The 14,757-nt window shown below is 45.1% G+C and overlaps 1 protein-coding gene across 1 annotated transcript in view; it reads left to right on the plus strand.

Annotated features, from left to right (window-relative positions):
* The window catches only part of LOC126537074 (cytochrome P450 3A14-like), a 39,191-nt gene extending 34,603 nt beyond the window's left edge, over positions 1-4,588 (plus strand). Inside the window, exons 11-14 of the mRNA XM_050184211.3 lie at positions 565-656; positions 1,971-2,111; positions 2,510-2,672; positions 4,327-4,588. Of these exons, the coding sequence (XP_050040168.1) occupies positions 565-656; positions 1,971-2,111; positions 2,510-2,672; positions 4,327-4,404 (474 nt within the window). The 3' untranslated portion in view covers positions 4,405-4,588. The remainder of the gene's footprint in view (positions 1-564; positions 657-1,970; positions 2,112-2,509; positions 2,673-4,326) is intronic.
* The last annotated feature ends 10,169 nt before the right edge of the window (positions 4,589-14,757 follow it).

Raw genomic sequence — 14,757 nt, forward strand, 5'->3', positions numbered from 1 at the left:
GAGAGCTTATTTGCTTGGGCTATAACTGACCCTTCTGCCTGGGAAAACAAAGTCTTGCAGGCAAGCATGCGGAGGAAGCTCCTTCTTTTGCAGGTTCTCCAAAAGAGCACCCCTTTCATCTCGGCACTGTGGGCATGATCCTGCATGTTCAATGCGAAGAAACGCGATAGGCCAGAGAGTGACGATACTTTTTGCAAGCGAAACACAGGTGGAAGAATTGGCCCCTCCTAGAGGTAGGGGAGAACAGGTGGAAACGGCTAGCCACACCAACGTATCCATTCCTGCAGAACAAAAAATTCAAAAAAAAAAAAAAACCAGCAGGATTGAAGCTATTATAAGCGCTGGTATCTGTGCATGTCCAAGCAGCCGTCCAACTGCCAACAAAAAGTGTCAGGTCAAACTTCACATGACAGAAGAGATACATCAAAGCAATGGACTGGCTCTGTGTATATCGCCTGCGGCCCAGTTGGCTACACAGGGCCAGCCAAGCAAACCTTCCTAATAAAAATGTTTAAAGTTTTATGTGGCACTGCTTTACATTCTCTTTCTCTCTTCTTCTTTTAGGGCACGCTTGATTACGAGACCGTCATGCGGAAAATGAAATACCTCGGTCATGTTTTGGACGAAACGCTGCGGTTGTATTCGCCGGGACTGCTGTACGTAACAAGGCTGAACGAAGTGTGTTTTTTAGTTAGATGGGCACTGTTCTACGGAAGAGCGCGACACTGAACGCCTACATACCCTGCGATCCAAAACAATTGTGATTTCGCTGAGACATATGTGTGTACAGGCCAGCTACATCTTGGGTCTTTTCTTGTCAAACCTCATCTTGTAGCCACATCAATGCCGTTGGGTAAAAAAGCAGGCAGAGATGCCTATGGTGATGATTATTATGATGATTATGATGATTATTATGATGATTATGGTGAAAAAGATGCGAGACCATTTGAAGAAACGACCGGATAGGAAAGAGTGTCGCTACATCAAAAAAGTGCTTCTAGAAGAATAGACGGCTGAGTCCACTGTATAGAAGAAATATAACCTATCACTACATGTTTCTAGGCAAGTTTGTTCATTAAGGCTTCAACTGGGGCTAGTTGGGATGTCACCGTTCTGTTTTAGTGCGCTACATTTTCCACACAAATCTCAAAATGAATGAAAGGAAAAACACGTGCGCACATGCTTGTCCGTTTTATTTATGTTGTGCCTTGTGCGAAAAATACAGCGTAGTAAACATAACCACAGCCAGTCCACACTTATTAAGGTGACGCGAAACCATGTGAAAGAACGACCGCAGAAGAATGAGTGTTACTACAGCACTAAAGGCTCCTCGTGGTTGAACCTCGCGTCTTTTTCACCATAAGTATAAACCAAGTAGCCCATACAAGAAGAAGCGACGAGAGGTACATGGGTAGATTAGATATAGCAGCATTCGCAATCGGCTCTTCCCATTATTTTCTTTCTTTTCTCTAAGCTTTAGCAGCCTGTTTTCCTTGCCCCACTACATGTTAGCCAATCAAAGATAGTCTCCTGGTAGCCTCCCTGCCCTTATTTTTATCTCTCGCTCTCACACAATCAGAGTTTCAGCACAATATGTAGACATGGTGATCAAAGGCACTTGGCTCGTTCGCGTCTCGTCATCGATAGCCCATAAGCGATAACGCTTTGCTTGTGCTACATGGATGCTGTCGAGAACGAATACTCCAACACTAAACTAAGCGGAAATATCCACGGGAAAATCGCTTTCTTCGATAGCTGAGTGCTCCACGAGAAGTGAACTTATGTGTTCCCTGCGTCCCTCCTCCTCCTTATCCTCCCCCTCATTCTCCTCCATCCTTGAATTTAGTGTATTTGAGCTGGCCCGCAATTGCGGGACCCATGAATGGCGATATTCGACTTTTAAATCTAAATAACAAGCTTTACAGGCTCGGAAAACGATTGGTCGCAGAATGCTGACGTTGTTGATCCAGATTTGTGACGAGGCAAGCCAAAGAAGACTTCGAATACAACGGCATCCCGTTCAAGGCCGGAACTGCATTTATGGTGTCGCAGTACCACTTGCAAAGGGATCCTCAGTATTGGCCTAACGCGGAAGAGTTCGACCCGGAAAGGTAGGATGAAAAACGAAATTTAAAGATGCTTTGGAAACGAGCAACTGTATTTTAAGTTATATTAACGCGTATCTTGTCTAAAGTTACTTGCACTGGCTTATCTCACAGCCACCACAATAACTCATTATCATTCGCTGCTTACGTTTGTATCGTTGTCATTTCTTATTATGTTATGTGTACACGGCTGAGGAAAGATTCAGAAACGAAACTTTATTCGCTGCAACGTCCCTCTCACTGCACGCTTTTCTAATAATGTTGTTATATGATGCTGTACTGTAAGCCCCAAGGGCCGGTTCAAATGTAGGCGGGTGCCACTTGGAAGGCTTACCGCGAATACTTTCAGCTAAGCCAATGCTACTATCGCCGTGCACGTACCATTGTAGGCTTGGTGATTGCAGGTTTGCCCCGGAAAATGAAGCCTTGTTGCGGAAGACCGCGCATGTGCCGTTCGGAATTGGACCTCGAAACTGCGTCGGAAGGAGGCTAGCATTGCTGAACCTTAAGTACACTGCCGCCAGAATGGTGCAGAAGTATCGCCTGGAACTGGGAAAGTCTCAGATGGTGAGTGCAACTGTGAATAATATTAAACTAAAATATTGTATAAGCGAGACAAGTTGTTTACTAACACGCGAGACAGGTGTTTTCGATATTCTCTTAAAATGCACGGTTAGCAAGAAATGCCCGCCGCTGTAGTCCAAAGGCAACGTTGTTGCGCTGCCAGCCTTGAGGTCGCGGGTTCGATCCCGGCCACGGCCGCTGCAGATCGACAGGGCTTAAATGAAAGAAAAAAGAACGTTTCTGACTTAAATTTAAGTGCACGTTAAAGAACACCAGGTGTACAAAATTGATCTGGAGCCTCCTACTAAGACGCGCCTCATAATAAGATCACGGTTCTGGCCCGAAATATTCCAGAATTCTTTATCAGGAAATGTTGCTGCCTATAAGTGGCCCCGTGAGTGCAATCGCTAAAATTAAACAGAGCGAATGTGTGTATTGAATAAGGGAGGCAAATGGCAAGCTATGGCAGCACGTGGAGAAGGTCTTATCGATATTTTCTTGAAGTATACTGCTATAGCGAAAATGTTGATGGCCTATAGGTGGCCCCGGCCACTCCTTTGAGCTTAACTTGATGAATTCATAAGAGAGATATGCATCAGTACAGTTCACTTATCACATTTTATGGACAATGGACCTGCAATAAGTAACGCAGAAGAACGTGGCGCTGTTAAAGAGAACACTTACATGTTAAGACAAACATATCCCAGCAAGGGTTCCTAACTGTCTGGAACAAACGAAAAAAACGGAGATATTTGACGAATCACCATTCAATTAAAGATACTGCAAGCAGTCGCATCATTTGTCAGCTAATATTGATGCCTAAATACAAGGGGGGTCCGTATTGTAAAAAAACTCTGTTCTATTCTATTTTTTTCGTTTTTTCGTCGTTGTTTGACGTGCGCCACACCTTCGCTTCCCGCTGGTATTCGCCATTCACTTCGAAGGGTGACACGAAACGAACAAAATCGAAGGAAACTAATCCTTACACATTGCGGCCACTGGGTAATTACCTTACGAGCCGACCATGATGCACTTGGTTTATAATTTGTAATGATTCCGGCTTTGTCTAACGCCTACGCCACGTGCGTGAGATGTCCGACTGTCAAAAGCCAGGTGTGAGCGAATAGTGGCTTGTGAAGACAAAAAAAAAAAAAAGAAAAAGAAAAAGAAGGCACCGCCAGTTTTATTTCTGTGACGGCGCTTATTTACGATAGAAAGAATTGTTTTTCCTAAGTGTGCAGGATGATGCATAATTCGTCGTACGTTGGTTAATACACCTTCAACCATGCAGATTACCGTGAAAATAAATGTTTTACCAGCGTATCAGACGCGGACAACATAACAGACACATACAACAGAATAGACACACACAGCGGGCGTCTATTCTGTTGTCCTTGTGTAATGCTCTGGTAAAACATCGGTTATGCAGCACCAATTAACCCAACGCTCAACCTCACTGAAAATAAATATAGTGCTGACTCTGTGAAGCACTCGTCGCAAGCGAGCTGCTTGCGCTATAGCATGCAGGCAGTAAGAATGAGATTGTAGAGTGAAGCATGAGGAGTATCTCAAAAATAAACCGATACATTTTGCAAGTTTCCTTTAGAACCGTGTTTCTTTCTTCTTCGTAAAAATTAAACGATCCTATTTATTTCAGGGTTCCATGGAAATCGGCGCTTACGGTATGGTCTCGACTCCTGCTAGGGGACCGTGGATTAAATTTTATCGAGTGTGAAGGAGACAGATCGTCGTCATGCGTGGAATCCGCATGTTACAACAGCGGCACAACTTTACGCTGAGCTAGGCGTTCCCGGTGACAATGTGTCCAGCTTCTTCGTGTGCTCAATACTTGCAACTGTACTCTATACAGTGCGTAGGATCTGCAATGTTTAAAAATAAATATTCATTACCTCGTCCAATTCTGTGTATCTTATATATCGCCGATATGTCAGCAACATGTTCTTGCACTCACTTACGCAAATTAAACACTGTGGACCACGAACTTGTGCACGCCTATAGCTTAACTCTGTGTCATAAGGTTGCGCAACCAAGTACGAACGAAAAACATTTCTTTTTCAGTTAAGGCGCACTAACGTGTTCGCCTAAGTGCTGCCTCATTACTGCAATCACAGTTTCAGTACTTTCATCTTCACTTGTGCGCATATCTAGTGTCTTTTTTCTTGCCGCTTTCCTTCCCATTCATCATCATCATCATCAGCCTAGTTACGCCCACTGCAGGGCAAAGGCCTCTCCCATACTTCTCCAACTGCCCCGGTCATGTACTAATTGTGGCCATGTTGTCCCTGCAAACGTCTTAATGTCATCTGCCCACCTAACTTTCTGCCGCCCCCTGCTACGCTTCCCTTCTCTTGGAATCCAGTCCGTAGCTCTTAGTGACCATCGGTTATCTTCCCTCCTCATTGCATGTCCGGCCCATGCCCATTTCTTTTTCTTGATTTCAACTAAGATGTCGTTTACCCGCGTTTGTTGCCTCACCCAATCTGCTCTTTTCTTATCCCTTAACGTTACACCCATCATTCTTCTTTCCATAGCTCGTTGCGTCGTTCTCAATTTCAGCAGAACCCTTTTCGTAAGCCTCCAGGTTTCTGCCCCATATGTGAGTACTGGTAACACACAGCTGTTGTACACTTTCCTTTTGAGGGATAGTGGCAACCTACTGTTCATGATTTGAGAATGCCTGCCAAACGCACCCCAACCCATTCTTATTCTTCTGGTTATTTCAGTCTCATGATCCGGATCCGTGGTCACTACCTGCCCTAAGTAGATGTATTCCCTTACCACTTCCAGTGTTTCGCTACCTATCGTAAACTGCTGTTCTCTTCCGAGACTGTTAAACAGTACTTTAGTTTTCTGCAGATTAATTTTCAGACCCACCCTTCTGCTTTGCCTCTCCAGGTCAGTGAGCATGCATTGCAATTGGTCTCCTGAGTTACTAAGCAAGGCAATATCATCAGCGAATCGCAAGTTGCTATAGTATTCTCCATCAACTTTTATCCCCAATTCTTCCCACTCCAGGCCTCTGAATACCTCCTGTAAACATGCTGTGAATAGCATTGGAGATATCGTATCTCCCTGTCTGACGCCTTTCTTTATAGGGATTTTGTTGCTTTCTTTGTGGAGGACTACGGTGGCTGTGGAGCCGCTATAGATATCTTCCAGTATTTTTACATATGGCTCATCTACACCCTGTTTCCGTAATGCCTCCATGACTGCTGAAGTTTCGACTGAATCAAACGCTTTCTCGTAATCAATGAAAGCTATATATAAGGGTTGGTTATATTCTGCACATTTCTCTATCACTTGATTGATAGTGTGAATATGGTCTATTGTTGAGTAGCCTTTACGGAATCCTGCCTGGTCCTTTGGTTGACAGAAGTCTAAGGTGTTCCTGATTCTATTTGCGATTACCTTAGTAAATACTTTGTAGGCAACGGACAGTAAGCTGATCGGTCTATAATTTTTCAAGTCTTTGGCGTCCCCTTTCTTATGGATTAGGATTATGTTAGCGTTCTTCCAAGATTCCGGTACGCTCGAGGTTATGAGGCATTGCGTATACAGGGTGGCCAGTTTCTCTAGAACAATCTGACCACCATCCTTCAACAAATCTGCTGTTACCTGATCCTCCCCAGCTGCCTTCCCCCTTTGCATAGCTCCTAAGGCTTTCTTTACTTCTTCTGGCGTTACCTGTGGGATTTCGAATTCCTCTAGGCTATTCTCTCTTCCTCTATCGTCGTGGGTGCCACTGGTACTGTATAAATCTCTATAGAACTCCTCAGCCACTTGAACTATCTCGTCCATATCAGTAACGATATTGCCGGCTTTGTCTCTTAACGCACACATCTGATTCTTGCCTATTCCTAGTTTCTTCTTCACTGTTTTTAGGCTTCCTCCTCTCCTGAGAGCCTGTTCAATTCTATCCATATTATAGTTCCTGATGTCCGCTGTCTTACGCTTGTTGATTAACTTAGAAAGTTCTGCCAGTTCTATTCTAGCTGTAGGATTAGAGGCTTTCATACATTGGCGTTTCTTGATCAGATCTTTCGTCTCCTGCGATAGCTTACTGGTTTCCTGTCTAACGGCGTTACCACCGACTTCTATTGCGCACTCCTTGATGATGCCCATGAGATTGTCGTTCATTGCTTCAACACAAAGGTCCTCTTCCTGAGTTAAAGCCGAATACCTGTTCTGTAGTTTGATCCGGAATTCCTCTAGTTTCCCTCTTACCGCTAACTCATTGATTGGCTTCTTGTGTACCAGTTTCTTTCGTTCCCTCCTCAAGTCTAGGCTAATTCGAGTTCTTACCATCCTGTGGTCACTGCAGCGTACCTTGCCGAGCACGTCTACATCTTGAATGATGCCAGGGTTCGCGCAGAGTATGAAGTCGATTTCATTTCTAGTCTCACCATTCGGGCTCCTCCACGTCCACTTTCGGCTAACCCGCTTGCGGAAAAAGGTATTCATTATACGCATATTATTCTGTTCTGCAAACTCTACTAATAATTCTCCTCTGCTATTCCTAGAGCCTATGCCATATTCTCCCACTGACTTGTCTCCAGCCTGCTTCTTGCCTACCCTGGCATTGAAGTCGCCCATCAGTATAGTGTATTTTGTTTTGACTTTACCCATCGCCGATTCTACGTCTTCATAAAAGCTTTCGACTTCCTGGTCATCATGACTAGATGTAGGAGCGTAGACCTGTACAACCTTCATTTTGTACCTCTTATTAAGTTTCACAACAAGACATGCCACCCTCTCGTTAATGCTATAGAATTCCTGTATGTTACCAGCTATTTCCTTATTAATCAGGAATCCGACTCCTAGTTCTCGTCTCTCCGCTAAGCCCCGGTAACACAGTACATGCCCGCTTTTTAGCACTGTATATGCTTCTTTTGTCCTCCTAACCTCACTGAGCCCTATTATATCCCATTTACTACCCTCTAATTCCTCCAATAACACTGCTAGACTCGCCTCACTAGATAGCGTTCTAACGTTAAACGTTGCCAGGTTCAGATTCCAATGGCGGCCTGTCCGGAGCCAGGTATTCTTAGCACCCTCTGCAGCGTCACAGATCTGACCGCCGCCGTGGTCAGTTGCTTCGCGGCTGCTGGGGACTGAGGGCCGGGGTTCGATTGTTGTATTCATATAGGAGGTTGTGGCCAAGTACTGCACCAGGGTGGCCAATCCTGCTCTGGTGAGAGAGTGCGTTACCGGTTCTGGTCACCGGGATCAGGCCGCACTCCAGGCCTGTTTGTGCAATTTTCTCAACACACGGTTTTTTTTTTGTATTTTCCGGTGGAAAATAGCGCGGCACCGGGGTTTGAATCACGGTCCTCTTGCACTGGAGACGGATACTCTACCGTCCCCGTAGAAGTTAAATTAAAAATTAATTTATGGGGTTTTACGTGACAAAACCACTTTCTGATTATGCACGCCGTAGTGGAGGACTCCGAAAATTTCGACCACCTGGGGTTCTTTAACGTGCACTTAATTCTAAGTACACGGGTGTTTTCGCATTTCGCCCCCATCGAAATGCGGCCGCCGTGGTCGGGGTCCGATCCCGCGACCTCGTGCTCAGCAGTCTAACACCATAACCACTGAGCAACCACGGCGGGTCCCGCAGGAGTTGTACGCCTCATTTAACCTACAGTGGTGCCCTACTTGGTCAGTCAAGGTGGACCAATCTGAGCTCGGTTATACCGCATGGATGGCACTCGGCTAGAGAACCTGGTATTTATGACCTGCACATGTGAGTGTGAGGCCATACATATTTGAAGATATATATCTTTCTTTTCTTTTTCTTTTTTTGGAGGGTTCCCGTACAGTGATAAAGTAAAGGAAAAGACATTAAAAGAAAGAAAAAAAAGAAAGAAAAAGGGGGCGGAAAAAAAAAAAAAGGAACATAACAGGTGATTTGAACTCGTGACCCTTCGATGTTGCCCGGAAAGATAGCTCAGTCGGTTGGTTCGTCAGGCCCCAGGCTACTTTCAAGCGCCACAGCTCCTCCTCCGAGCCTCACACTTACGTGGAAAGAGACTCATGTTGTCCGCGATAGTCGGTTGGAAGGCATAGTTGGAAGGTTGGTTAGTTGGAAGGCATACTTTCTAGGAAAAATGGCCGCTCAAGGAGAAGAGCGAACTCGAGCGGCTTTAGAGGCTAGGAAAACTGCCTTAAAATATTTAGACTTGAGGGAAAGCTTCGTTAACAAACTATAACACGGCAATCAGCACTCGAATACGACGAGAGAAATTACTGAGACGTGGAAAATTCCCTTGAAAAAAATCTGGTTTGCTAGACAAATGCTTGTATGTATTGAACCTCTTAAAAGATGAGGGGTGAAATATGCGCTCACCGAGAGGGCATCTTCAGCACGAGACATCCACAAGGCACCTTACAGAGATGTGGAGAGCTTCGCGGCCGGAACGAAGCATCCCTTCTCCGCCGGCCAAGAGGGGGAAACGCGCTTTCCGATCGCTCAAGGTTGCGCGGACAAAGCATAGTTCTAGCGTCTAGGAAAAGCTTAACCAGGTGCGATGGCGGCACGCATAGCGTGGGAAGCTAGCCGCCAGAATAACTATACCAAGGACTGCTGCTGATGAGGGCGAAGTACCTTCGTGTAATTATAATAACCCTAATAGGACTACTTTCGAAAAAAAAGGAAACGGCCCAGAGGGCTATACTACGAGAGCTATGACTGATAGTTTTCTATATATATATATATATATATATATATATATATATATATTCATCTCATCTATGGGATCGCATTCGCGCGCTGTTTCTTTGTCTCTGCGTGTAGTACAGTTAAGAGAGCCAGTTTAAGGGCGGAGAAGAAGAAAGAAGAGAAAAGCAAAAACTGCAGCGCCGTGGTTTTAAAGCGCACCCGTGGTAGAGAAACGGAATGCGATATAAGCGTGCGTAGCCATGATACGCACACGACAAACTGCCTTAAAATATTTAGACTTTAAAATATTTAGACTTCCCATTCAAAGGGTACCAAACTGAACATGTACCTGGTTAACCTCCCTGCTTTTACTTTCCTCTTTCTCTATCTTTACTATTTTCTTCGGCAACGAGCGCCACGAAGTTATTATTTAAATACACAACGAAGGTATTTATATTTGATGAAAGGCGATGATTTTCATTAATTTAATTCCGATGCTAAGCATTCACGTAAGCAAAAGAAGACTGGTTAAAAGAAAAAAAAACCCGGTTCATACGGTACATTCTGGGGTCGATGTTTAAATGAAGGCTTTTTGGCGTATGCTAAGAATTCCATAGAGCACCGCAAATTATCCTTGCGACTCTCGACTTCAATTGGGGCAATAACGAAAGCACCGTGCAGGTGACAATTACGCGATTTACTCGAAAAACGCATACGCGCAGTATTGTTTATAGGACTACGCGAGTTAGGTCACAGGTAACATAAGAAAGCAAAGCAAACTCATCCCGCAGCAATATTTACAGTCAGCGAAGCACCGGCACAGTAAAACACTAAACAAACCTTTCCACCTGTGTATAGTTTCATCCTTGAAATAAATTAAATGGAAAATAAACGGACGTATAAGTACTACAAAGAGTTTACTGATGATGTGGATTGATTTTTCACGTAATATTGAGGAAATACTGTGGGAATTACACAGTATAAATCAGTATGAACATAATTCAGTCTGCCTTCACTCTACCTTATCTGTCTACATTATCTACCTTATCGGTAAAGTCTACTTTACCAGCCGGGTTTCCCGGCCCGCCGACGCTGTCGGGCAGGGCATGGCGGTGGGTACCAGCGCCATGCCCATTTATGGGACCGAAAGCGGAAGCAACAAGCCTGCACCACCCAGCTAAGTTCATGCCAACGTCCTTGGTTCATTTATTTATTTATTTATTTATTTATTTTATTTTATTTAGCACACACAAAGTACAAAAGAAAATTGCAAATGAAATGTGGTTGAAAAAGTGGGAAAAAAGCTATATATATATGTAGCTTGACTGGTCCCACCTTCCAGTACCCAGCAGCGGACACTTTAGCAGAAGTAAATAATAAAAGTAAACAGAGACTGTTAGAGTTTCGATACTTGTTTGTTAAAGAATAGAGAACCCATTAACAAAAGAAAATAAAACTAACAAAATTAACAGCAGCAATATTTTTTAAATCATACATATAGGATGACACACGATGACACATGCTAAATGACACATGCACTTTCAGTGTCCAAGAAATCGAGTTTCTGCATCATGTGATCAGTTACCAGGGAATACGGTCTTCGAAGCAGTGTTGACGCCATTGAAGCTGCACCAGCACCAACTGAAATTGGTAACTTGCGCTCATTCTTGGATATGATAGGCTATTACGCAAAGTTCGTGCCCCATTATGCAATGCTTGTTGACTCTTCCCGAATCGCTACTTAAAAATGCCGCGTTCACTTGGAATCCTGCAAAACAAGCTGTTTCGAGCAGCCGAAAGGTTTCTTGGCAACTGGATGTTTACAGTTCTTTGATCCTGTGCGTGACATTGTTGTCACTCCGGACGCATCATCCATTGGGTTAGGAACAGTGTTGCAGCAAGGAGGGATGATTTGTAACTAACGATTGCTTTTGCTTCTTGAGAGCTTACTCCACAGGAACAGAAGTATTCTGTTGGGAACTGGAAGTCCTTGCTTGCTTACGGGCATGTAAACATTGGAGCGTATACCTTTGGGGCCGCCCGTTCACTTTGCCCACTGACCACCAGGCTGTAATCACACTCGTAAGTACGAATGGAGTAGGTAGCCGTCCGTTCTGGATTGCAAGATGGCACGCCAGACTGCTCGCATGTGACTATACCATTGGATTCCAGAAGGCTGACAAGAATAATGTTGCTGATGCCCTTCCAAGGTCATCTGGAGAAGGAAGACAGAGAAGAGGCAGTTTCTGCTGTCTCAACATGTGTTACTCATGCCCAGTTTGTGGCTGAACCATTGCAGGAACAGTTGCTTCAACAGGTCATAAAGTGAATGACTTTAACCTGGCCCCGCTGTGAAGATGTCGCCTGTCGAGGTAATCCCGTTCCACCGGGTGCGGACTGAGCTCTCATTCGTTGGAGACCTCTTGCTTCGGGGAGAACAATTCGGCGCACCTTCATCCCTTGCAGGACGGCTCCTTGACGCACCCCACGAGTATCAACCGGGGATAACAAGGCTAAAGCAGCAGCTACGTGAGCGATATTGGTGACCTGCTTTGTGCAAGCAAGCAGACCAGCTGACTGCATCTTGCAGTGTATGCCAAGCTGTTGACAAGTCTGCGAAACCCGTGACGCAATCCTCTACAGCCCGCTGCATCCCCATCTGCACCATGGGAGAAGCTGGGAATTGATATTGTGTGCCCTTTCGCCAATGTTCCTGCAGAGTGTCGCTTTGCCATTGCGGTCGTCGACTACTTCAGCAAGTGGCCAGAGGCTCGTGCCTCGGCAACAGTGCCTACTGCAAAATTTATTTTCTTTCTGCGAAGCGTATTCAGCCGGGAAGGATGCCTTGACGAGATTGCGAGCAACTATGGCCGTCAGTTTACAGCATGTGAGTTTGATAGTTCTCTCAAGGAACGCGTCATCGTCCATGCGTATTCGGCAATTTATCATCCGCAAGCTAACGGACAAGTAGAAAGGTTCAAGTGGGTACTCAAAGAGTATGTTCAAGTTTGTCCACGAGAATGTCCGCCTCTGAAGGAAGAAATCCCCGAACATTTTGCAGTCTACCGTTTCACGTCACATGCCACCACATGATTGAAGCCTTCTGTACTTCTGCAGGGCAGTCACCCAAGAACAAAACTGGAACTTGTAAGAGCGCCGAGTAGCCAGTTTTTCCAAGACCCGCAGGCAAGATGAAAGCTTTACGCCGCAGAGTAGCACAGAACCAGTAAGCAAGTAAACTCTACACTGACTGTCAACGAACTGCAAAGCATGGTCCGTTAACAGGTAAACCGGTACGAGTCAGGTTGCCAGGCCACGTGACTAAGGACGCATTGAGCAGCTCAGGCATGGCCACATTGAACGACTTCCTTGACCAGTGTGGCCTGACACTTACAAACTTAATGATGGCTGTACCTGGAACCGGGATACGTTAGTACCCTACCCCCGACCAATTATACCCCCTACTTTTGCAAGACGCTGCTCGCCTGAAGCAGTAGCGTCGCTTGGCGAGTGACTGGTAAAAAATCCTGGCCAACATCAACCGCAATCTGTTGGGACACCAGTTGAAATGAACGTTCCAGAACTGAGACGTTCGACAGGGCAAATAAGAGCATCCTCGTGGTTTAAAGAATATCAAGGACATTGAGCTGTGTATAGACCTTAAGTTGTTTTCCAGTTCCTTGCTAATTTATTATGTGACTCTTTCGTGAACGGAGAAATTGTAGTATTTAGTAGTTCTTTTGTGCAAACTAGATGGCGCTAGGCACGCGCCTTAGCAAGATCAACCACCACATGTATCTGTTATGTACTCATCGCGGACTAATAATAAATGGCTTTTGTGCACCAGTGCTGAGGCAAGAACGACGGGTTTCGTGCCCGAGCTGTCAGCCTGTCGCGAAGTTATATATTGCGTAGAGCCTTCAAACACGTGCGATTCATGTTTTTATCTGAGCACGACCCTTGTTGCCCGGCATACGTGCACTGCACTGCATTTTCAGTTTGAAACACGCTCAGCATCGAACACTTGCGATAACTGACTGGAACGAGTACGTTTCGCTAGCATTTGCTGCAGCCGGGCCAACAGCAACTAAATTTATGGTCGTGTCAAAAGGCAAGTTTCAGATAGTGTAGATAGATAGAGCCCCCATGCCCGGCATAAAATGTTACGCTTGAAATACAAGTGTATGCCATATGAGAAACTCATACTTAAACAAAAAGAAAAGAAATTTTGCCGTTCGCAGGAAGAGATGCAGGAACGATCGACTAGGAATCTGCGGCTACTTAGTAGGATCTCCGAAATTGGGTGTTAAAAAGTTAAATGATTGGGTTTTACGTATCAAAACCAGGATCTGACTGTGAGGCACGCAGTAGTGGGGGACTCCGGAAATTTGGACAACTTGGGATTCTTTAACGTGCACCTAAATCTAAGTACATGTTGCTAACGGCGCGTGAAAAATCTCGGAGGCGATGTACGACGTCGTATCAGCTATCCATCAGGTGCACGCGTCGTCCGCGTAGGCTCTATTTAAAAGCTGGTAATAGGAAAATTAAACAACCACCATTACTATACTTACTTATCAGTTTGACCAAAGTTGAATTTCATTGCAGTTGTCCTTTAAAACCCTGAAACGGAGTTTCCTTTGCCCGTCCCTCCCGTCAAGCTGTCGTCGTGAAGTCGACGTTGTTATGGTTTAGTCATCCTCAAACCACATCATCAGCTTCGCCCTTGGCACAGGGCCAAGGAAAACAAAACTTTGCCTGTCATCGCTGCTGAAAATCGAAGTCACGTCTTTGTCGCACTTTGTAATTGACAGCAACAATCGTGCAGCTTTGGTGCTCGGTAATTTCTTCGATGTTTTGTGCACCACACGCCACTCCGAAAGCGGTGTATCTGTGCATACACCACACTGTAGCAGACGAGGATGCGACGTTATGTGCATTGCAAAAACAGTTGCTCTTGAGAATATGGTAGTGTCTACGGGGAGACCCTGTTGCTGTCGCAGTCAGTGAGTTTAGGTCCGAAGGAATCACTGAAGCGTACCAATTTGTTGTCAGTGAGTCCTCACACAATAAGTTAGTATGTTGATTATGTACGATGCGCAGACCTCAAGTTCGCACGCACACAACACTGCATACATTTGCCGTCGCCACGGCAGCTTGCGCAAAAATAATCTTTACTGGGAAACGTATGCGGGGAGCGCTACGTGCTTCGCATTGTTATCAGGAGCGCCTTATTACCAATTATGTGATTCGGATGCTTGTTTTGCTTGATCTTAATTGAAACGAATGCTGTTCTTTATGCTGCATACATGATTCCAAAGAATGGTGCGTTTAGAAAAAGTTTATTTAAACAAGGGACGATACCAACACTGAGTCACAATCACGGCAAAATTGCACCAGGACGAT

Source organism: Dermacentor andersoni, chromosome 4 (assembly GCF_023375885.2).
Source record: "Dermacentor andersoni chromosome 4, qqDerAnde1_hic_scaffold, whole genome shotgun sequence".
NCBI classification, from domain to species: Eukaryota; Metazoa; Arthropoda; class Arachnida; order Ixodida; family Ixodidae; genus Dermacentor; species Dermacentor andersoni.